The 21,701-nt window shown below is 53.8% G+C and overlaps 1 protein-coding gene across 8 annotated transcripts in view; it reads left to right on the forward strand.

Moving 5' to 3' along the window:
• The window catches only part of HDAC7 (histone deacetylase 7), a 120,443-nt gene that overhangs the window by 85,026 nt on the left and 13,716 nt on the right, over positions 1 to 21,701 (forward strand). For 4 of the 8 annotated variants that reach the window (XM_062597535.1, XM_062597532.1, XM_062597534.1 and 1 more), the window contains exons 2-14: positions 8,069 to 8,298; positions 10,495 to 10,585; positions 13,103 to 13,214; positions 14,079 to 14,194; positions 14,372 to 14,494; positions 14,965 to 15,074; positions 15,500 to 15,616; positions 15,854 to 16,052; positions 17,375 to 17,583; positions 17,841 to 18,050; positions 19,764 to 19,989; positions 20,520 to 20,653; positions 21,537 to 21,657. In XM_062597535.1, coding sequence (XP_062453519.1) covers positions 8,069 to 8,298; positions 10,495 to 10,585; positions 13,103 to 13,214; positions 14,079 to 14,194; positions 14,372 to 14,494; positions 14,965 to 15,074; positions 15,500 to 15,616; positions 15,854 to 16,052; positions 17,375 to 17,583; positions 17,841 to 18,050; positions 19,764 to 19,989; positions 20,520 to 20,653; positions 21,537 to 21,657 — 1,998 coding nt within the window. The remainder of the gene's footprint in view (positions 1 to 8,068; positions 8,299 to 10,494; positions 10,586 to 13,102; positions 13,215 to 14,078; positions 14,195 to 14,371; positions 14,495 to 14,964; positions 15,075 to 15,499; positions 15,617 to 15,853; positions 16,053 to 17,374; positions 17,584 to 17,840; positions 18,051 to 19,763; positions 19,990 to 20,519; positions 20,654 to 21,536; positions 21,658 to 21,701) is intronic. The other 4 variants (XM_062597533.1, XM_062597536.1, XM_062597537.1 and 1 more) reach the window with 4 other exon arrangements.

Raw genomic sequence — 21,701 nt, forward strand, 5'->3', positions numbered from 1 at the left:
CATCTTCCCTGAACGTTGTCTGTTCTCTTACGGCTCTCGCGGGATGCCGCGTACGGCCTTTCCGTTTGGGGACCGCCGTGCGGTCGTGCAGGGCTTTCCCTATAATTGCTTTTCTCCCCTGCTCCTGGGATTGGGAAGGCGGAGGCTCCCCTGCGCTCCCCCCGACAGGCGGGTTGCGAGGAGCGGAAGGAGAAAAATGCCTGCAATGCTCCGAGCGCGAGGGGTCTTGCAAGGAAGCCTTCTGGGGACGTGCTAGCGAGTCGAGGTAGGTGGAGCAGAGGGACGCGCGACTGCCGGCGCGCGCCCTTCTGCCGGCCGTGCAGCGTGAACTCGGGGGGTTCCCGCGGGCTGGACGTTTCTTTGCTGCCGGCCGCAGATCTGCGGAAGATCTGTGACGGCGCCTGTGTGTCCCCACTCCTGTAGCAGCTGGTCAGAGATAACAGAGCGACTTTTGGCGTTTCACTTTGATTCGAAGGGAGCAGAGCGCTTGGTCCCAGAATTAAAGACAGTGTCTTAGTGCATGTGCCCAAAGGGCCAAAACGAGGTTATATAAGGTACCCTGACTCTGGGATTTCCTATTTCTTGAGTCCTGGCTTTGTGATCTTAATGTTACTTCAACATAAGTCTTTTTCGTGTGGTTTCTTATTTAAGTGTTTTTAATTTGCACAATCTCCCTCCAGCTAAATTTTGTTGCTGGTGCGTGGCTCTGAAGAAGACCTTTTCCTTTTATTAGAGAGGAATGTTTTTAATCACATGCATTCTTCAACCCAGCTGAACTCTGAACCTTTTGCCGCTAATCAACATAAGATGGGAAACAGTTTTCAAAAACTGCATTTAACTGCTGCTCGGACTCGGGCATAACTCTTCGCTGCGTGCGATCGCCTTGGAGGCGGCGTTGAGATGGTTGGCACACGTCAGAGTCGCGCAGCGCTGCAAAACCCTTCAGCCTGCCTTCATGGCAGGCAGGAGGGAAGATCATGGGATGCACAGAAAACTGTAGCTCTCATGCGGCCTTTTTGGTCCTTAATAACCTGCTGGTTCTACTATTTTGTTTGCTTCCTGCTTTATTTCCCTCTTATATAACTGCAGCTCTTTGTTGACAACTGATCTTGCCTCTTTAAAAAAAAAAAAAAAAGAATCAGGAAATGCCAAAGCAAAGATTTCTGCAGTGTTTTTTTTTTTTTTTTGGGGGGGGGGGAAAGGCCATCTTTCTTAGGGCAGCAGCGTGCTTAGTGTTTTCCCCTTCAAAGCGTGACCTACACAAGCGACGTATTAATACACTCATCCTGGGAAACTCACTGCCACCAGACCTCGCTCCGGCCAAAAACTTAGCAGGAGTCCAAGCAGCACTTGAACGTTTCTGCGCGGCACGTGACCATTTATGTAAGAGAAGCTTTAAAAGCAAGTGCTGTGCGTTCGCTTTGTGAAGGAAGGAGCCCGGCCATTTCCGTCGGAGAGTCAAGTACTTGCTCCACGGGCTGGACAGCTGCAACCTCTGCGGCTTCATCACTTGGAGCGGTTGGTGCCTCTTCGGTGCTCGTGTTTCCCAGTGTCCCGTTGCAGCAGTCACGGGTAGCTCTTGCATTCCGGTGCTGCAAAACCCTGAAATTTTGGGATACATCTCTTGACTTTCTCTGTCCAACTTCTACACTCAGCATTGCAAGGTTTTACCTTGTCCTGGTTGCCCAGAGCTGGACAGGGCAAACACCTGCCCCAGCAGGTGGACCTCGGAAAGGTCCTTTCTCCTACCTGCATGGTTTGGGCTCTCTCTGCAGCCAAAGCAGCTGGTCCTGACACTTCTTTCAAGCACACTTGCTCTGCGCCTCTCCCCACCTTGCACAGTGTTTCTGCTGTTTTCTCTGTGCTGTGCCACGCTGAGGAATAGGCCAGGCCTCCCGAGAGCGTGAGCAATCTGGAAAATGTTTGTAACCCGTTCTGCGTTGCCGAGCACAGAGCGTGCATTCACGTTCGAACCGCCAAAGGCTTTCCCAGGGCACGCCAGGGAGAGACTCCGCACCAAAGCTCTCCCCCGGCGTGCCGGGCTTGCTGTGTTGCAATCTCCCCTTCCCGCTGACGAAGGGTGAAGCCGCAGCAGCTGCTACCTAGCCAGGTGCAGATGGGCTTGTGCAATTGGCTTGGCAGTCTTGGGAAACCGCCTTCCTGCGGGAACGGAGGTGCAGAGCGTTGCGATTTGCCTCGACTTCTGCAGGCGCGCTGGCTCGGTGGCGTGTTTTCCCCATGGTGACCTGGCTGTGCAAGGAAGGGAGGTACAGGGTGACCCAGAAAGTCACCCGTTGTGGGCCTTACGGTAGCACTGTATCCTGACATCCCAAATACTTCTGCCTTACCCCTGGACCACGGAGTGGAAACAAGGGTAAAGTAACAAATTGTCCTCCTAGCCACCTTCACCCCCCCCCCCCCAGCCCTCCTGGGAGAGAGAGGCTGATGCCACCCTACTTCACCCCCCAGGTACCGCCAAGGTCATTCAGGCTGAGCTCTGTGATTAATGATTTAATTAGAGGGGACAAGGTAAGAAAGTATCATGAAGTCTTTGCAAAGAGGCTGAATGTCACTGCATTTCAGGGGCTGAATTTCGGTGCAGGGTCACCTGCAAGCCCCTCTTTGAGCCCTGCCATATGCATTGCAACAGCTTCCCCAGTCCCACAATGGTCTTGCTTCTCCCTGATGACATGTTGGCTGCCGAAATATTTCCAGCCTGAGCGGTCGTGTGAAGACCCGTTTGCCACCAGTGCCGTCCTTCCCATGTGAATGTTCTTGTGAACTAAAAATAATTTGCAAAAATGTTGGCAGCCGGACATCCAGCAGGGATAGGATCCTGTCCCAGAAACCTTTTACGCCTCTTCCCTGGGTGGATGCTCGCAGCTCGATTCTCCCGACCCCCGACGCAGATCGGACCCGTTCTCGTCCAAGCGGGTGAGGAGAGGAGGGCGGCGGGCTCAACCTGCTGAGGTTGCACCGAGGCCAACGCTCGCATGCTGCTCTTGGCCTGTCTGCGGGTCTTATTTATTGGTCGTGCCGTGATGTGGTGCTGGAGCCCCGGCGATAGCGGCTTGCAGGGGTTGGAATGTGACCTCGTCCGATTTGGGGAGAGGGTGCAGACCCCCACCCCACCCCAGGGGCCGTCCTGGGGCTGTGCTTTCTGGCAGCAGGCCCTTTCTCGGGCGAGGGGAAGAGGAGGAGCTGCCTGCGCTTGCCTGGCTGACTGCCCCCTGAATCATGTGTGAGCATCGGAGGCTGATGGGGAGGGGAGTTGTTTACTGTAACTCTTGGCGGAGGTCCCGGCATGAAACCCCAAATGAATTCAAGCTGCAGCAGGAGGTCATGGCTGAAGCAACCAGCTCCCAAGGCAGGAAGAGCTTTGCAAGGCGAGCCAGAGCTGCTGGAGCCTGGGCTGGAACGGGAGGGATGCGTGGCATCCCGGGAGAGCCGCTGGACACAGGTGGAGCCAGACAGAGGCAATGCCACGTGCCGGAGGGGGTCCCAGCGCTGCGACAGCGGCGGAGGCTCCCGCCAGGGGCCTGGGATGTGTTCCCAGCTCTGCTGCCTCCGACTGGTCCGCGTCCCTCTCCTGGACAGTGAGACCGTTCCTCCTCTCTTAACCGCTTTCAGATGGGAGGCTGGAAAGCATTCCTGCCAGGCCCGGTGTCTTTCTGCTCGCTCTGCCATGCACCTCCACCCCACGTTGCACCACAGGCATCTCTGCAGCTTTGCCTTGGTGCCAGCCCAGGCAGCCTCTGCCCTAGGCTCAGTTTTCACCACCCCTCTGTGATGAGGCTCCCTGGCAGAGCCCTGCAAACCTGCTTTAGCCGCAGGAGTCCTTGAGGAGCTGGTTGCACTGCATTCCCCACCCCCCCCCCCCCCAGCTGGAAGCTGCTGGATGTGCTAAGGGGATGGGGAAAGCTGGTCCTCCTCGCCACTGCCACCCTGACATTTGTCACATAAAAATTTAATGTTTCTCTGTTCTGGAAACTGCCCTCTGAGTTTGGAAGAGCTTTCATCCATGCTGCCCGGGCGAGAGGTTGTGAAGTCCAGGTTTGCACTGGTCTGAAACCCTACTTGCCAAACCAGGGCAATTTAGGCTAGTTTGCACCCAAGGAACCTTTATTCATTCTGCTCCCCCTGCTTCCCCCGATCCTCCCTTTCTCCTGAAGGGTGACCACGTTTCCCTGAAGCTTCCTCAACTGCGAAAGAGGCTAGTGAAAGCCTGCTCTGTGCACAAAGCTTTGCAGCCCCTGAAGATCTGGAAGGGCTGCAGGCACGCAGGAGGGTCCGTGCAATCTCTCTTGACGGCAGCTCTCCCTGTAACTGGTGCCTCTTGGCTACAGAGATGCTCGACAGCCTTTTTCCTGGCTCTGTGCGAGCGGCAAGGAGTTGTTTTTCTGGATGCTCGCAGCTGGCCGCTCGCCTGCCCGTCCTCCCTCTTCCCTAGCGCACACATTTCCCTCCCACTTCTTCTCTTCCGCTGGTTCGGGGTTTGTTTTCAGAAAGGACTCCAGCAAACGTGGTGGAGAGATTCGCAGGTCTCGTGCGTGTCCCTTCCCCCTCAGCTCTGTGCCGCCGTCCTTCTCTCGCCCTCTGCCTCTCAAGGTGTCTGCAACACCCCGTGCTTTGTGGGCACTGATGGAGGCGTTTGGTTGCCCTTAAGACTTTCTTGCCCCCTTCTGTGCCCCGCAGAGATGCCGTAAGGGCAGCGTCGGGCCGTGCCGAAGCAGGTTACTTCTGTTGGAAAGGTGAGAATGTGACTACTGCTGCTGGGCTTTGGCTGACACAAAGCTGTGCAGGGACCTCTCTGCTGGGTATTTTTAGTATCAGAACCGGAGAGGAAGGCTGTGACCGCTGGTCTTGGCATCCTGCTGGCTTTGAGGACTGACGATGGATGCTGAGTCCCTTCCTTTTTGTTCTTCCACTTTCCCCTCTGAATAACGAACGGTCCTACTTATAAACAGCTCTTCCCACTTCCTTGATGTTTCAACATCCCTAACAGGAGGTGTTGGAAAGGCCTTAAAGCTGAGCCTGACACTCTCAGTCCTCTACATTTCACAGCTCCTGTCCCTTCATGGTGTACCACAAGACAGTGATACTTGACTGGCAGGGACCAAGGAATAGCTGAGCTTCAGAAAGTTCCTGTAGATGGAGAGCATCATGTGACAGAGCAGAGGTTTGGCTCAGTTGGGAGCTGTCAGAAGTCACCATTTCCCATCCTGAGTTTTTACTTGTTACAATTTGTCCTTGTCCGGCTGCCAGCAGCTTCGCATGTTCAGTTCACGCTACACACGCATCACTGCCGCCTTGCTTCAGCCTTCCTCCCGCAGAGCATCCCCGAGGGGGCTTGGCCAGCACCAGTGCCCTCCGGCATCATCATCCTCACCAGGAGATGGGAACACACACAAGCTGGGAAGCAGGAGATAGCAACCTGCAACACTATCTGCTTATCGCAGGCATCTTTCAAAATCCCTGATATTTGGCAAGAACTCAAAGCCCACTGGGGATTTCCAGTGCTGGGAGACTTCTGGAGCAGCAGGCAGGTAGCTACCTCCCAATGAGCCTATGCTGGCACGTACTGGTGTGGTGCTCCTAGGAGGTGGGAGTCTATGAGTGCACAGCACGGCATCTTCTCAAGGAGCAATGGAGCATCCTGAGATGAATCCAGCAACTTGGCGAAGGATGCTGGCCATGCCCAGGCACATACCTGGCCTCTTGCAGGAGTCAAAGGGCCCGTAGTTGGTGAAACAGAGGGCCACAAGAGAAGACTGGGGATCTCCTCACTAAACATAACTCTGCTCCCAACAAAGGCTGTATTCTTCCCACTGTTGCTCGCTTAACAGACAGGTGCATCCATCCTATAATCCTCCCGTGTGTCACATCTTGTATTCTTGTTTGCAGAGAGCCCAAGCTCATAAAAGTGCAGCTGAAACCTACTCATCCGCTTACACTGCACCCAGCCTCCAGAAGGGTGCCGTGGGTCTCATCATGCCCTTCTGATGGCATCGTGCTACCACCAACCCCAAGGCATCACTGATGATGGGGTAGAGGAACTTCCCAGCTCTGGTGTTATCTTCCTCAACCTCACTATCACACTGGTTACGGTGCGGCAGGTGGCCCGTAACAATTAGAGCCAATTAGCCGAGAGACAAATGAAATCCCAGGCAGTTACCAGTGAGATAAAGAGTTGACGAAAGAACAGAGTGAACCCTGTGATGGGGTTTCTTTCCTGGAGAATTTAGCTGGTCCCTTTAGAGGAACGTTTGCCCTTGTTGACCTAAGGGAGGTTCCCCCATGGAGGAAGGGGAAAGCTGCAGTGCACCAGGGTGGCAGATTGCCTGCAGGGCTGCAGGGCATCACCCTGTCCTCTGCAGCGGGGGAGCGAGTTGTGCCAGGCTTGCTTGGCCTCACCGCTGCAGTGTTTCACTTAGCATAGGTTGCTTTTGCAAAGCTTTTAGTCATTCTTAGGTAGGTGAGTTGCCTTGAACCCTTTTCCCCAAGAGTTTCGGCAGGAGGTGTATGTGTGTGGAGGGAGGCTGTTAAATGCCACATCACCGGTCAGGGTCCTGCAGTGATTTCTCTTGTAATATTGCAATAATCAGCATGAACTCCCTGATGCTGGTAAGGCTAAGGTTTGAACAGCACAGGGTGTGGCCTTGTTCTCTTCCTATAAAATAACATTTGCATTCGGTTTTGTTATTTGAACTGCTTTTGCAAAACAGTACACATTCAGGCATGTAGTGTCCTTGGCCCTGCGTTCTGCAAGAGCATCTCCTTTGTGGTGTCTTTTAATGCTAAATTTCCTGGTCACCCAGCCCTTTTCAGCTCCCTGCGCTGCGATGCCTGTGGCAAAGTGCAAAGCTGCAGTGCGCACGGATGCCTTGCAGCCGCTTGTGTTGGGTTGGGGACGTTGCGGGATAGTCCAGGATGTCTGTGCAACTTTCAGTTGTTGGTTTGCACCATCGTGGGCACAGATGTCCTTCCTCCCTTTGCTTGGTCAGCTTGCTGCCTTGTCAGTGTGTCATATGGAGCAAACCACGTCCCACTTGCCCTCACCATCCCTACCCTGTGCTGTAGAGTTGCATATCCCATTCCAGCCTGGCTTTTGCAGATGTCCTCATCCGTGCAAGGTTGATTCTCAGGAAAGACTGGACAACTTGGCTGATATTGCTGCTTGTAGGCTGCACTTATCAGAGGCGCTGGAAGACAAGCTTGATGCTGGTCTCCTGTTGAGGTTTTCTCTGTCTGATCTGTAGTTGCCAGTTTATGATGAGGACTAAGGCAGCTTGTTTCTCAGCTCCCTTGGGACGCATTCTTGCAGGCCAGCTACAGTACAAAACAGGAGTACATGGATGCAAATGGAGCACCGGAGTTTAGGGTATCCAGATGGCAGTGTAGCTGTTCCGCAGGTTTATTGTGTGCCTTTCCCTGTAATAATGCAAGTTGCAGCCTTTTTTTAGCAGGGTTGCGGTGGTGGTGTACCGTACCGGCCAAGGGCCACGGTGCAGGTGCAGATATAGGGGACCAGCTCTGCTTTGCACTGGTCTGTGGTGCGTGCAGGATAAATTAAGCAGCGCTCTAGGAGCTAGTCAGTGAAAATCCCCCTGCTGCAGTGGGTACTCCAACAGTCTTAAGTTACTGGGGCTATTTTAGGTATCCCCACGAGGATAAGGGGGCTCACCGGGCAGGGAGGCAACACATCCAGGCCAGATGTGAGTGTCTGAAGTTAGCAAAGCGATTCTCACTCTTGGTGTTGGGGAACGACGCCTGCAGCACCCTGGAGATTCTGCCAGGTATAATTTGCCGAATCTGTACCAGGCTGATGGGGGCCAAGCTTTCCTCAGTGGCAGGGCATGTTCTCTGCAGTGCCCACCTGTGCCCTGGTGAATATGCCTGGGGTCCATCCTGATGCTGCTCTTTTTTTCTCAGGGGATATAGGCCAGGCCCCAGGGAGCAGAGAGGTGTCTGCTCAGCTCACAAGGTCACTTTATGTGTCGAGACTTATCTGGAAGGAGGGATCTGAGCCGGGCAGCTGCTGAGCTCTTCCTGCCTTGTATCTTGACAGCTGCTGTGAACCCGTGCACCTCTCCGCAGGTGCCTCAGACCGCCCCCATGGACCTGCGCATCGGACAGCGCGTCGTCAAGCCCGGCTCTGACACCACCTTCCTGGCTTTGAAGCACACTCAGCAGCTGCAGCACCAGCTCTTCCTGGCTAGCCTGCACCAGCAACAAGTGGAGCAACTCGCTCATCAGCACGTGAGGGTACGGACACCCTGCAACCGCTTGGATGCAGTGGTGAGCATCACTCGCTTCCAGGCTGGGTGATGCTCATAGGGGTGAGCAAGGATCCGCTTAGAGCTGGTTTCGGTTTGCTTGTCCAACCAGGACAAGGCAGCAAAACTTGCCAGCCTAGCTCAGGTTGCGGCCCTGTGCCAGAAGCGAATCTTGCATTTGTACTTGCAGGCAGCGTCTTACTGTGTGCCAGGGCAGGAGCATCTGCTGTGTTGGGCATCTCCATGGCAGAATGCTGTGGCCACCTCCAAGGTCCTGTCCCTCACCTCCCAGTGTGGCAGAAGCCCTCTGCTCTATTCCATGCCACTCACATGGGGAGCTCAGGGGAAGTGAAGATACCCATGAGTTGTGGGCACAGCTGGCCTTTTGGCATCTTAGCTCTGGCGTGGGAGCACTTGGCCGTTGTCAAGGAGGAGGCTGCCTGCTGGCTTCCCTTCCTGCATTCAGTCTGCAGACCCTGACTCTTTGGGCACTTCTAAGAATTACTTTTCCCCACAAAGCCTGTAGCTTGAGGTGCCATGAGGGTCTGCCAGCACTGCCAATCTCCATGTATTGGTTGGCCTTGTCCAAGCTCCCATCTCTGTCAGTGATGGCATCAGCTGATAAAGAAAGAGAATCCAGAAATCCCAGCCCTGTAGAATAACCTTCCTGGATGATTTCTTTCCTCTGACCTGGAGAGTCTGTAGTCCTTCTTAGCCATCCCAGAGACCTCTCTGCAATGAGGAGCCCAGTTAGGTAGCCAGGTGGTGGCATTTTCTTGGGTTTCGTAGGGTTACTTTCAACCCTAGCTTCTGTCCTGCCAAGGCCAGCAGGAGGGCAGGGGCCTCCTGGGTTGTGTGAAGCAGAGAAGTGTTTTCAGCCACACACTGCATGCTGTATTAGGAGCCAGAGTGACTGTACAGGATGCCTGGTGTCTCTGAGCTACCACTCATCTTGGCCTCCGCTGTTTCTCTGCCCTAAAGACATGAGTTACTCACTTTACAGGCTAATTTGGTTTCTGGGAAGCCTTCACCACAATTTTCTAGTGTCGCTCAGAATAGCACCCCCCTGTAACAGCATCTCCTGCCAAACATCACAAAATCACAGTAAGATTTAGATTGGATGATAGTTCTGGAGGCCTCCACTCCACCCTCTGCTCAGAGCATTGCCAACTTCAAAGATAGACCAGGTTACTGAGGCCTGCATCCAGGCAAGTTTTGAACATCTCCAAACATAGAGATCTCCCCACTGCCTGGTCCCTATTGCAGTGCTGCACTATGCTCATGGAAAGGAATTTATTCCTTATGTCCAACTGGAATTTCTCCTGTGCAAGTTTTAAAGTTGCCCTTTCACTGCGCTCCTCAGAAGAGCCTAACTCTGTCTTCTCTGTAACCCTCTTTCAGCAGTGGAAAATGAGATTATGCCCCCTTTGGCTCAAGGCTAACCAAGGCCAGCCTCATCAGCTTCTCTCACATCCTGTATGCTCCAGCACTCTGCCTGCCTGTGTTGTCCCGTTCCCAAACCATGTAGCAGTTGCAAAAACTGCATTCTTGTGAGCCCCTTGTATCTCCTCTGCATGCTGGCTGTGTCCGAGAAGTGCAAGTGTCTGCCCCAGAGCAGCAACACCGCTGACTCCAGACCAGCACAGCCAGCGTATCCTTGTGTGGCTTTACTGTGAGAAGCTGGGCGTCAGCTTGGTCCACACAAGGAGAGTTTGAGAAGCCCTTCTGGTGCTGCCATGAACATTGGGTGGTTAGAAACATTTGTGCAGATGTGAACGCTTTCTGACCTTTCTGTGAGATGGGATTGCTTCTGAAAATGTCAGCTCTGAAAAACGCTGAGTTCCAGACTTTTAAGAATAGTATGTTTATCTTTTCTTTTTTTCCTCTTTATTAGTCAGCCATGATCTTTTTTTTTCATTATATTACGACATGCCCTTGTTACAGATATGTCAAAATAGCATGAAAGGCAGTAAGTTGAAATAGACTGAGTTTAGTTTTAAAATGTCTCTGGGGAGAGTGTCTCTGGAGGCAAAGATGTGTCCGGTTTGCTATGATGAAACAACTTAACACATTCTTGTCAACCAGGGCTGCCCATCAGGTTTCCAAAAATGACATAACGGACTGTTTCAGATATGCTCCATCAGGTCCTAAAGGGCAAGAGGGGCCTTGTGTTGCGTGGGGTTACCTAGGTTCTGATATTACTCTTTTCCTCCCACAGGTGACCATGGAGTCCCCGCATCGTGAAGCAGAGCCTGGGCAGCAGGAGCAGGAACTGCGGCAGATCCTGAATAAGGACAAGAGCAAACGAAGTAAGAGCTTCTGTGCATGCCATTCTGTCTGACAGCATGTGGCACCAGGCTTGGCATCTCTGCCCAAGGGGCTGTATCCCTGAAATCAGGGCACGGTGCTCACAAAGGGAGTGAGATCAGAGTGGCTTTTAGAAGGGGTTCTGCACTTTCAGCAAGCAATTCTGCTCTTACCCAGACCATGCTGTGCCTTCTCTTGATCTACAAGTGTGGTGATGCCAGCACCACTGAGCATCTCTCCATCCTGCGTGTGCAACTGAGCTTCAGGTTGTGCTTGTCTTGGCCCAGGAGAACAGCTTAGCATGAATGGGGAAGTCCAGTTCCTTCTGTGTGCAGCAAACAGCAATGCCAGCAAGTTGCAGCCGGTGGCTGGCGTGTGACTTTTGGGGACTCCCTGGTCTGGCCAGTGTTTGTCCTGCATGTCCTTCTTGGTGGTACCAGCCAGGTAGTTGCATTAGATCTTTGTGCTAGTGCTGGATCATGCCCTTTAGCCGATTCACAAGCACTGAGCTTATGGTGCTCAGCACTGCCCTGTACACTGGGCTGGACATGAACTTCTCTCTTGCCCTTGCAAGCTCCAGGCTGGTGCACCCATGCCAAGAGGGAAAGGTTCATGGGTCCTCCTATACTGGGCAGGCAGGTCTGTACTGGGAAGGAGGCCGCACACCCCGTCTGGCTGCGAGATGCATCCAGCTGCAATCTTCCTGCGCCATCTAGTGCCTGTCCTTGCAGAGGGAGCTCTCAGGAGCTACTCGGGGCTTTCAGGTGTGTAGTGACCTTCAGCAGGGCCCAAGGATGTAGATGCAGCTTGCAGCAGAGGCACTGCACTGTTTCCAGTGTCCGTGAGCCTACTGCCCACCTGCCCTTTGAGTCTGGGCTCTGTTTTCACTGCAGCATTAATTCAGATAGCCCCAGCGTGGCCCCACTCCGACCCCAGGTCTTGTGGTGCTTTTAGACAAAGCCAATGCCTGATCTGGATATGCTCCCACTCAGCAGTGAGGGTGCCAGCTGTACCGTGCAGATGCTGTTATTTTGCCCATTCCTTAGTTCCCATGTGCCTGCAGAGGACAGGCTGCTTTTCCAAACTTTTCAGAGTTGATATGGCTAGTTGCAGTGCTGAAAACTCAGTGCCTGCCCCTTCCATGGCACCCTTGAGCAAGTGCAGTCCCTTTAAATCTGGTCAGCCTAGCAAAGCTGAGCATGATTGCCCACACATGGCCTCCCTATGCAAAGTAGGAGTTCATCTTACAAACTAACTGCAGTGACCAGTAGTGAATTCTGCCACAGAAGGAAAAATGTGGGGAATCTCTACTGTAACTACAGAGCTTTCCACTCTTGCTGGAGCAGACAGCTTGCGATATGATATGTCTTGAGGGGGAGCTTGGGAATGGGCCTTAGTCCAAGATGGAGGACTGCATGGGAGGCTCAAAGCAGCCGAGGGCTGGCAGTTGCAGCACCCTGCAGCAGTTGGAGCTGTACGTGGGAGTTTTGCACTGTCATGATCGAGCCAGGTGTTGAACGTGGGTCGCTGTTGTTGTCTGTTTGCCAGTGGATTGTGGTGGGAGGCGTCATGTGCAAATGCTGTTCTGGAAGAGTTCAGCTCCATCAGGAGCCTGAAAGCTATTCACTGAACTATTTGGAGGCGCTTTCTTCTTCTGACTGCCTCTTATCCAATCTATCCCATCTGGGCAGAGAGCATTACCGTGCAGAGAGCTGAGGCACAGGATAGGCAGAGCTGTATGTCATCAGCTGGGACCATCTCTGGAAATTAATCAACATGTAGCACAGGCTCAAAGAGTGAAAGGCCATGGTGTCTCTAGAGAGCCTTCAGAAGGATCCTGTACCCCCATGTGAAGTTTTGTCATTGCTGTGCAAGCCACATGGCGCTTTATGCCCTCTCTGTTCTGTGGACATCAGCTTGTACCTGCTATCTCTGGCTGGGATGAAGCAGGCAGAGGTCCACAGCTGAGACTTTCCTCTGCCGATGCTCTGCCTCTCACCCGTTGTGCTCCTAACACTCAACACAAAAAGATGGCCCTCCTCTTCCTGCATTCACCTTGACTTGAAAACTGCACCAACTGTCTCAGCAGGGGTTTCTCAGTATCTGTGTGTTCAAATGTGTGCAGCATCTGTCATGAGAGCTCCCAGCGGTGTGAGGGGTACAAGTGTAGCATCCGGGTGCAATGGGACCTGCCTTGAATTCACAACAAGAGGGAAGAGGGTGTGCAGTCCTCGCAGAGGAACTGATAAGATTTGGGACATGGAAACATAAAAGTTTGTCAATGCTGGCTGCTCTTCTGGAGCATAGCTGGGTACAACCATGCTGGAAAGATCTATCCTATTTCTCACAGAGTTGCAATGCAGGTGCCTTTCGCCCATGCTGCTGTGGTGGGACTCTCTAGCCATTTCAACATCCCTCGTCCAGCCATGGGGAGCCATGGAGCACATGTCTCCAAGGACCCTTTGGGGTGGCCGATGTCTACTTCCAGCCCAGTGAGATCACTGCTGATTTTCCTGCAGGTGCTGTGGCCAGCACAGTGGTGAAGCAAAAACTGGCTGAGGTCATCCTGAAGAAGCAGCAGGCAGCTTTGGAGAGGACCAGCAACCCCAACCCTTCAGGCATGCCATGCAGGTAAAACAAGGGTGCCCTCTGGGTTGCCCAGCCTTCTGAGAGCAGGACATGCACTCAGGGCCCTTACAGTAAAACATTTCTTGATGGCTGTTTAAGATAGTTGAAGTCTGCTTGGGTGAGGCAACTTCATTCAGTATTAATGTTTACAGCAGGTGAATGTAGCTCCTGTGTTGTCTTCCCTGGCGTTATTGGACTTCGTTGACTAGTCTCGCTCCAGATTCAAAAAGTACTATCAGGCTTCTTGTCTTTTGTCCCATGATAAGGTAGAACCCAGACGGGTCCCTCTAGGGACACAGGAAAACTCTTACCCTCTGTGGGCAAGGAGATACTGCAAATCAGTCCCACCATCTTGCTACTCAGTGAGAGAGAGGCCAGCTTGCTCCAAGCTGGGCTCAAGAAGGATCCTCCCAGCACAAGACTGCAAGGGGAGACTTGCTAGTTCTTTGTGGACAAGCAAGGGCTTTGCATTCCCTGGAGATACCAACAGGGAAGCCGTGTTCCCAGCCCTCGGCAGCCCAATCCGCTGTGTAGGAGCTTGCAGTAGTGAAGAGAGAAGCCTTCCTGGCTGCTGGCAGAGTGTCTAGCACACACCCAGGAAAAGCAGTGGCCCATCTGTCACCCCTATAATGGTGAGCATAGCGTGGTTGGGATTTGGCTATCTGGAGGCTGCATCCTGGGAGCTCAGCCCTGTGTAAGTCCCAGTGAGAAACGTGGGAAGCAGGTGCTGAGCATTGCGTTTCCACAGCCTTGTGGAGACAGAGCTGTGTTGGCAAAGTCTAGAGCTGAGGGTTGGCTAAGTCCAGACAGTGCCAGCTATTGGTCCTAGCAGTAAAAGGTCTCTAACTAGTTGTCTTCTCCACACAGGACTCTGGAGCCTTTGGATCCTGAGGGCCCTTCCCCTCCTGTGCTCAGCACCTTCTTGCCCCCAGTCCCCAGCACTTCTTTTGACCCCCCAGAGCATTTTCCACTGCGGAAGACAGGTAAGGCCTAAAGGCTAATACCACCTCCCTCCCACTCTGGTGCCTTCTCAGCCTGCACACAGGGATCACAGGGTTCTGCTGGAGCAAAGAGATAGGGTGGGCTGGGCCCCACAAAACCAAGTCAGCTGCACTCCCATCCCTGCTGGGGCTAGGATTAACTGCCTTCTGTGCTTTCAGCATCTGAGCCCAACCTGAAGGTGCGTTGCAAGCCGAGGAAATGCCTTGACCGACGCAAGAACCCCCTGACTCGGAAGGAGAGTGCACCTCCTTCACTGAAGAGAAGGCCACCTGAGGCGATCGGTGAGGCCTTTGCCTGGACTGCTCTAATTTGGCAGTTTGTAGAGACTGAGGCCAAGCCAGAGCAGCCATGATCTGCCCAGGATCTTGCAAGATGTCTGTTTGGGGGATTGAAGAAGGAAAGTCGTGTCTTGGAGGCTCAGTGTGTTATCGATGCCCTCCATGGGGCACTGCCCATGGAGGAGCTTCATGCTGTGATGATGCAGGGACAGCTGAACCAGGAAAGAATGTTGCTGCAGCCATACCAAGCTTTTTAGGGGGCCTGTGATGGACATAAAAGGCTGGTCAGGTCCAAGGTCCCAAGCAACTGAGTCCCAAGCTGGCTGAGCTTCATCGCTGTGGTGTGGTGTATTCCAAGTTGGCAGAGAGACTCTGTCTCAGCCATGCCATATGACTATAAGGGGTTGGGGCAGGGGCTCTGCTGCCTTTTTCTGGGTGCCTATGCTTATCTCCGCTATTTCTTTCCTGTGCAGACTCCTCCCCGAGCAGTAGCAGCACCCCTGTTTCCGGCTGCAGCTCACCCAACGACAGTCTCCCTGCAGACCACGGAGCCCTCCCCGCTGTGTCCAGCGTGGCCCATGAGGTGAGGTCCTAGGGCCTTGGAGCCATAGATCTTGCAGGGTCAGGAACTCCAGGGTTTGGAGTCCTGATTTCCCACTAGACCCTCATCCTAGGCTCAGAGTAAGCTAGCGTTCCCTTGGGAATCCCATCCATGAACTCTGCTGCACAGGACTATCCCCATCTGTCTGAACCCTGCTCTCCCTGGCTGGAGGGATCCTTTGGCCAACCCATCACTGTTTCCCTGTGCACTGCCCTGCTTTTGTTGTCTCCTGGAGTGTGTGCTGTCCCCATGGATCCCTAATGCCTCTTGCCCTGGCACCAGATGTTCCCTCAGGCAGCTTGGACTCGGCCACCCTCTTCTGCTGCCTGCCGTGTGCCTGAGCTGCCTTGTCCCGTGCCCAGGCTGCCATTTCCAGAGCAGAGACTAATGAAATGTGTTTGGTGCAGACACCCCTGGCCCAGCGCCTGATGATGCAGGAGAGCTCACTGGCCCAGTTTGCCCTGCAGAGTGCAGCCTCCCTTCCAGCCATCACGCTGGGACTGCCGGCTACCACTAGCAGCAGGGTAGGTAGCCAAGGTGTAGGTACCCCTAGAACTGCACAGCGGGTTCCCACAGGGCAGGGGAAGCCCCGTCTCTCTCTTGGGCCTGGGGTTCCTTGGCTAGTGCCAGGTGTTTGCTGGCTCTGAGTATTCAGAGATCCTGCCCGTGGGCATGCTTAGAATATGCCGTCCACTCTCCGTGCTTGTCCCAGGCTCTGCTGTCCTGGTGTGTCACTAAGCCGGCGCTCCTTCTCTCTGCAGGGAGAGGCAGATCGCCGCCCCCTCTCTGGCCTGGCGCACCGGGTACCTGTGCTGAACGGGCCAGTCCTCGCAGGCACGCATTCGCCCATGTTCATACCAACTGGGTTAGAGCAGCATGAGGCCGGGAACCCTTTATCCCCTCGACTCCAGCCTGTCATTATCCTCGAGCCCTCTGTCACCCATGCTCCTCTTGTGGCGGGTAAGTGTCAAGCTTTTAACGTGCCTGGCGCTGAGGCTTTGTCAGTGCCAGCAGGGCTCAGCATGGAGCTTCACTTGGCACAGGCAGGAGCCAGGAGGTTTCTGGGGGCATCCAGTCCATTGCACCAGAAAGGCCCAAGAGCATGACCCAGTCTGCTGCTGTCCTAATAGAGGAGACATGTCCAGGAGCAGTGCTTGGTGCTGAGGCTGGCTGGCATGTGGTTGTATGTATAAAATCTTGCAGCCTGCAAAGCGACGTAGTGGATCCAGATTATCTGCTGGGAATAGCCCCCAGTCTGTTCTAAATCTGAAATCGCATCTGGGAATTGTTCAGGAGCGTGGACAGAGTTGGGCCGGTTCCAATGCCTAGGAACAGCAGTGGCAGTGTAGTGTTCCCTTACCTCTCAGCACAGGCCGGAGATCTGATTCTCTGTTACCCTTCTTGAGCTGTGGTCAAGGGGTGGAAGATGTTGACCTTGGATCCAACTAGCTAGCAAGCACATCCTTGCCACATGATAAGCTGGAGCTCAGCATGCACCAGTCTTGACAAAGCAAGGAGAGCTGCAGGAAGCTGCCGCTCACCCTGCTGGAGCATTGAAAGCTGCACTGGTGTGGAGTCATTCACTCTTCCCTCATCCCAGGAACCTCCCTCCAAGGGGTCTTTCATGCATCTTTGCAGGCTCCCTTGTGTCAGCAGGTTTCACTAATGCCCCTGTGCTGAACAGGGCAACTGAGACTTCCTGGCTGTACCTTTAGCTGCCTTATTCTTCCCAACCCTTTTGCGTTATCAACTCTGACTAAAGCGGAGCGAAAGCTGGCTTCTTTGTGTTGCTTTCTGGCTTCATCACTGTCCTTACCTTGTGATAGCTGTGATGAAGGAATCTGTCCTCACTGAGAATGGAGCAAGGGCTGAGATGGTTAGGACAGCCAGAGCCTATCCCCAGGTCCCCAGGGGCTGCCTGGTGCCAAGGCACGGGGTCAGAAGGAAGAGAGCCATGAAGGTGCACTTTTCCCATCCCTGCCTGCTGCTTCTTGCCCAGTCTGGCGAATGCTGGACCACATCAGAACTATTTCCCAGCATGTTCCCCAGTCTCTACAGGCTGGGAAAGCTTCTCCCCTGCCCAGAGAAACTTGTGCTGCTTCCTACATATCCTTCTCCCACTGGCTTGCCAGGCAGTGAGTAAGGCAAACCCATCTCTGGCCCTGCTGGACTAGGATGCCCAGGAGTGCTGCTTGCCATGGTGTGGGCTGACAGCAGTGCGGGGTGCCATGTCCACCCAGCATGCAAGGCTACCCCTCACCTCTGCTTCCTCTTCCCTTCAGTGCCAGGTCTGGGAACGGTCCCTTTCTCCTTCGCCCCCTCGCTCATCTCTGCAGAGCGCCTGTCACTCCCAGGCCACCATAAACCACTGGGGAGGACCCGCTCGGAGCCCTTGCCCCAGAACCCCAAGTCCATCCAGCAGCAACTGGTGTACCAGCAGCATCACACCCAGTTCCTGGAGAGACTCAAGCAACAGACGCATCTGGGCAAGGTAAGTCATGGGAGTTCAGCCCAGGGGAAGCAGCAGGTACCAAGAGAAGGATACTGCAAGGGAGCAGGATAGCAACCCTTCCTGCTGGGCAAGTAGTAGCAGATGTCTAAGACTGTCCAGCTTCACTGGCTCCCACATCCATGGTGCTCTTGCCCCTGAGATTCCCTGCCATCTTCCACATCCTCCACAGCCTGGTCTGGCCTCTATCCTGGCCCCTGTCACCTCTCTGTGCTCATTTGTGGTCCCTCTATCTGCAGCGCATGGCTAAGTCCAGCGAGAAGCCCCGTCTGCGGCAGATTCCCTCCTCGGAGGACATGGAGGCAGAGGGGACACTCCCAGAGGCTGGGGGTGAGAGCAGTGACCAGACAAGGACACGCATGGAGCCCACACGGCCAGGAGGCAGCGTGAAGGAGCCTGAGAGGACGCAGAAGATGATGCAATCGCAAGAGGAGCTTGTTCTACAGCAGGTATCCTAGGGCTGGCAGAGATTAGAGAGCCCAGGCAGGTGTACAGGCTGCCAGTTTTAAGCAGTCTGCTTCCGACTAGGCATGAGAAGCCCGTGAGGAAAGGGTCTGATGCCTTTCCTGGATTGGCATGGAGCTGTGTGGAGCCCTCTGGGTAGTCTGAAGCTTAGAAATAGGCTTAGGAGGGACTGGAAGAGGTGGAGTTCTCAGCCTTGTTCTCATGTCAAGTCCTGGTTTAGTTGCTTTGGGCATTAGTCCTCAGCTCAAGCTTCTTGAGATATGGATGGTGCAATTTTTGCAGTTATTTGTTTTCCATAGTACTTACTGCTGTTCAAAGAGACAGAGGGCTTCCCTGCCCCTTGCCCTGCAGCTTCCCTCACCCTGGGAAACTCTGTTTTCCTTGTGTCTGAGCATGTGGTGATCTGTGGCCTGTCTCAGGTTGCATGCCCAAACAGTGGGCCTTGTGCCACGCTGTCATTGAGTCCACCTCTACCTTGGCTCCAGACCGGGTTTGCAGTTTGCCATGAGGTTGATGTTAGTGCTGCAGCAGAGGCAGAGCAGGGGCATGGGGGCAGCAGCATGCCAGAGACAGTTGCCCTGGCAACTTTTTCTCCATCCCTTGGTGTTCTGCTTTTGAGGCTTAAAAAAAAAAGAAAAAAAAAAAAGAAAGAAATCAGCAAAGCTGGCAGTGTTCTGACACTGGGAAGATTCAGGTCAGTCTTTGTCCAAGAAGACCCCACACACTTTAAAGGACGCTTTTGTCCTGAGACCAGTGTGGCCAGCACTTAGACTCTGCACACAGCTACCCAGGCTACTGACTGATGCTATTTGTTAGACCTGCCTTGCCTGGCACTCCAAAATTTGCCTCTAGACAAGCAGGGCAGTGTTTTGAAGATACCCATGTGCAGATGAGCATCTGGGGAGGAAAAGGAGCTACTGCCTAGTAATGCTGAGGTCTGAATGTAGCATGTGACTGCATTCACAGGGAACCTTTTGAAGCTGCTCTGCTTCTGACGTGTCCAATTTGTGTGGCTTTGTATGTGTTTTCTTTGCAGAGGGTGCTGGAATCTTTGTCTGTTCTGGGGCAGAAGTGTCTCTGACAGGATAAAACACCTCTCCAGCGTATCAGTGTATGCAAGGGGTTAGTTCAGTTAAACTGTCAGGGATGGTGGTAAATTGGCATCCTCCAAAAATGAATTCCAAGGGAAGTTGACAAAGAAAGATGTGTCCAGGCATACATTGAGACACATGCGTGTCCATTATCTCCTAGAAATAGGAGATAGCGTGTGGTATGTGGGTAAGGGCACAGGCACCACATCTGTCCCTTCGTAAAGTCAAGGACAGAGATTGCTAGGACAGGAATTGGGCACTGCAGCCACTTTGGGATGCCAGTGAGGCTGAGCATCATCCCCAACTGCTGCGCCTTCAGCAGGCTTGCCTAGCAGTGCAGGACTGAGCCAGCAGAGAGCAGCAGACACTGTGTGACATGTCCCTGCTCCTGCACACTGGCTTGGAGCCACCTTGCATGGAGGAGACTACATCAAATCCAGACCGTCCTGGAAGCAAGGCTTCTTCCTGGCCTGGAAGAGTGCACTGCACTGGGTTCCTTTTTTCATGCTGGGTAATGCTCGGTCCACTCTCCCTGCAGAGCAGTGTGTGGCACCTTGCTCAAGCCTCTTTGGAGATGCCATGCTCACTGCCACCTCTCTCCATCAGGCCTATCTCTGGGATCCCTACCAGCGCATGCAGCAACAGCTTCTCAAGCGGCAGCCCCTGGCTGACTCCCCCATGGTCCCAACTGTCCACGCAGGGCACAGGCCCCTTTCCAGGGCCCAGTCATCTCCTGCCACTGCGAGTGTCTCCCTTCCTGCCCAGGATCCAGCCTCCAAGACGCTCTCTCTGCCTGTGCAGGAACAGCCAACCAAGCCACACTTCACTACAGGTATGGCATGTCCCCTCACAAGGGGATGCTGTGCTCCAGTGTCACTGCTGGAACAGCAGCAGGGCCTGGGGAGAAGAGCTGGAGGTGGGCATGCCCAAGGGAAGCTTAGGTAGAGTCCCACTCAATCCTGGACAAAAATATGTATTCCCGGGAGTGCTCAAGTTGCCGCACAAAGAGCAGAGCAGGTCCTGAGGATATCGCCCCAGGTCCTCAGCCTGTTAACTGAGGTCAGTTATTGCAAAGTGATTTGACATGCCCTTTCCAAGCCATCCTGGTCCAGCACTGCTGGTGAATGACCATTTGGGCTCTCTTGCATACCCAAAGCAGAATTTGCCTCAAGCATCTTGCAACAGAGGCTGCCATCATCTGAGGGAGCTTTTTTAGTCAAACCAAATAACCAGTGGAGTTTAGGGTCCTAGTCAGCAGCCCAGCCCCTGAAAAAGAGCTGAATTAGGGGCAGCGCAATCAAGGCCTGGGTTTGCAGTCTGGTGTTGGGACTGTGGTGCCCTGACCTACTTGTGCATTTGCAGGGCTGGTTTATGACTCGGTGATGCTCAAACACCAATGCTCCTGTGGCGACAACAGCAACCACCCAGAGCACGCAGGCAGAATTCAGAGTATCTGGTCCCGCCTGCAGGAGAGAGGGCTGCGCAGCCAGTGCGAGGTGAGTGCGAGAGGCGGAGTGGGAGCCGAATGCCTGTGAGCCGCTCACAAGGGAGAGGGTGCTTGTGCAAACAGATCTTGTGTTAACAGTGTAAGGGTGATAGTATCCTACTTCCACCTCCAACCTTTCTATCCCCAGATCTTCTCAATCGCTTTGTCCCATCATCCAGGCAACAAAGACCCTGGGAGAAAGACTGAGCTCATTCCTTGTTGGCAGTGCCAGAATGCAGCTTGCTGATCTGGCTAGCTCCATCCTCCAGCTATGGATGGCAACAAGAGTTTGTTGGGCTGGAGGATGGGCATAGGGATATGTGTGATCTCTGTTGAAACAGGATTGAGGCTTTTTGCTGACTCAGGAGACATCAGTGTCAGTTCTGGTCTGTTAGTAGCTAGGCTGCCTCTGAACCACACAAGCTTTAGAGCTGTAGGAAAATGATACTGGCATTTCCTGCCTGATCTGCACCTAATGATGAAGGGATTTAATTTAGTTCAAATCTGATGCAAGAAGCAGCATACTCAGTTGTGCAACTGCCTCCCCTGCTGCAGAGATAGAGGGTTTAGTGGCAGATGTGGCACAGAACATGCCACAGTCACACATCCTGCCCTGGTGCATATGTTTGTCCCCTTTCTGCTCCAAATGTCCTGTGGCTTCCACCATTTGAGGCTTCTTCCCTTAAAAGGATTCGAGCAAGTTTCTGCAGGGCAGGGTTGGGGCTCCTAAATTTCTGGGAAAGGGGATGGGACCTTAAATCACTGATTCTCTGAGCTGCTGAGGTCAGGGAGCAGGGCAGCATCTGCACCATGCCCACCAGTGGTATGTGTGGATGGGAGAGCCCACATCTCCCCTCCTTGAGCAGCTTGTTCACAGCTCCTGTCTGCTGCAGTGTCTGCGGGGACGCAAGGCCACCTTGGAAGAGCTGCAGTGCGTGCATACCGAGCGCCACGTATTCCTCTACGGCACCAATCCCCTCAACCGCCTTAAACTGGACAACGGGAAGCTAGCAGGTAAGTCCAGCCACGTCCATAGTCCTTCCCGGGGAGCTTAGCAC

Source organism: Rhea pennata, chromosome 29, assembly GCF_028389875.1.
Source record: "Rhea pennata isolate bPtePen1 chromosome 29, bPtePen1.pri, whole genome shotgun sequence".
NCBI classification, from domain to species: Eukaryota; Metazoa; Chordata; class Aves; order Rheiformes; family Rheidae; genus Rhea; species Rhea pennata.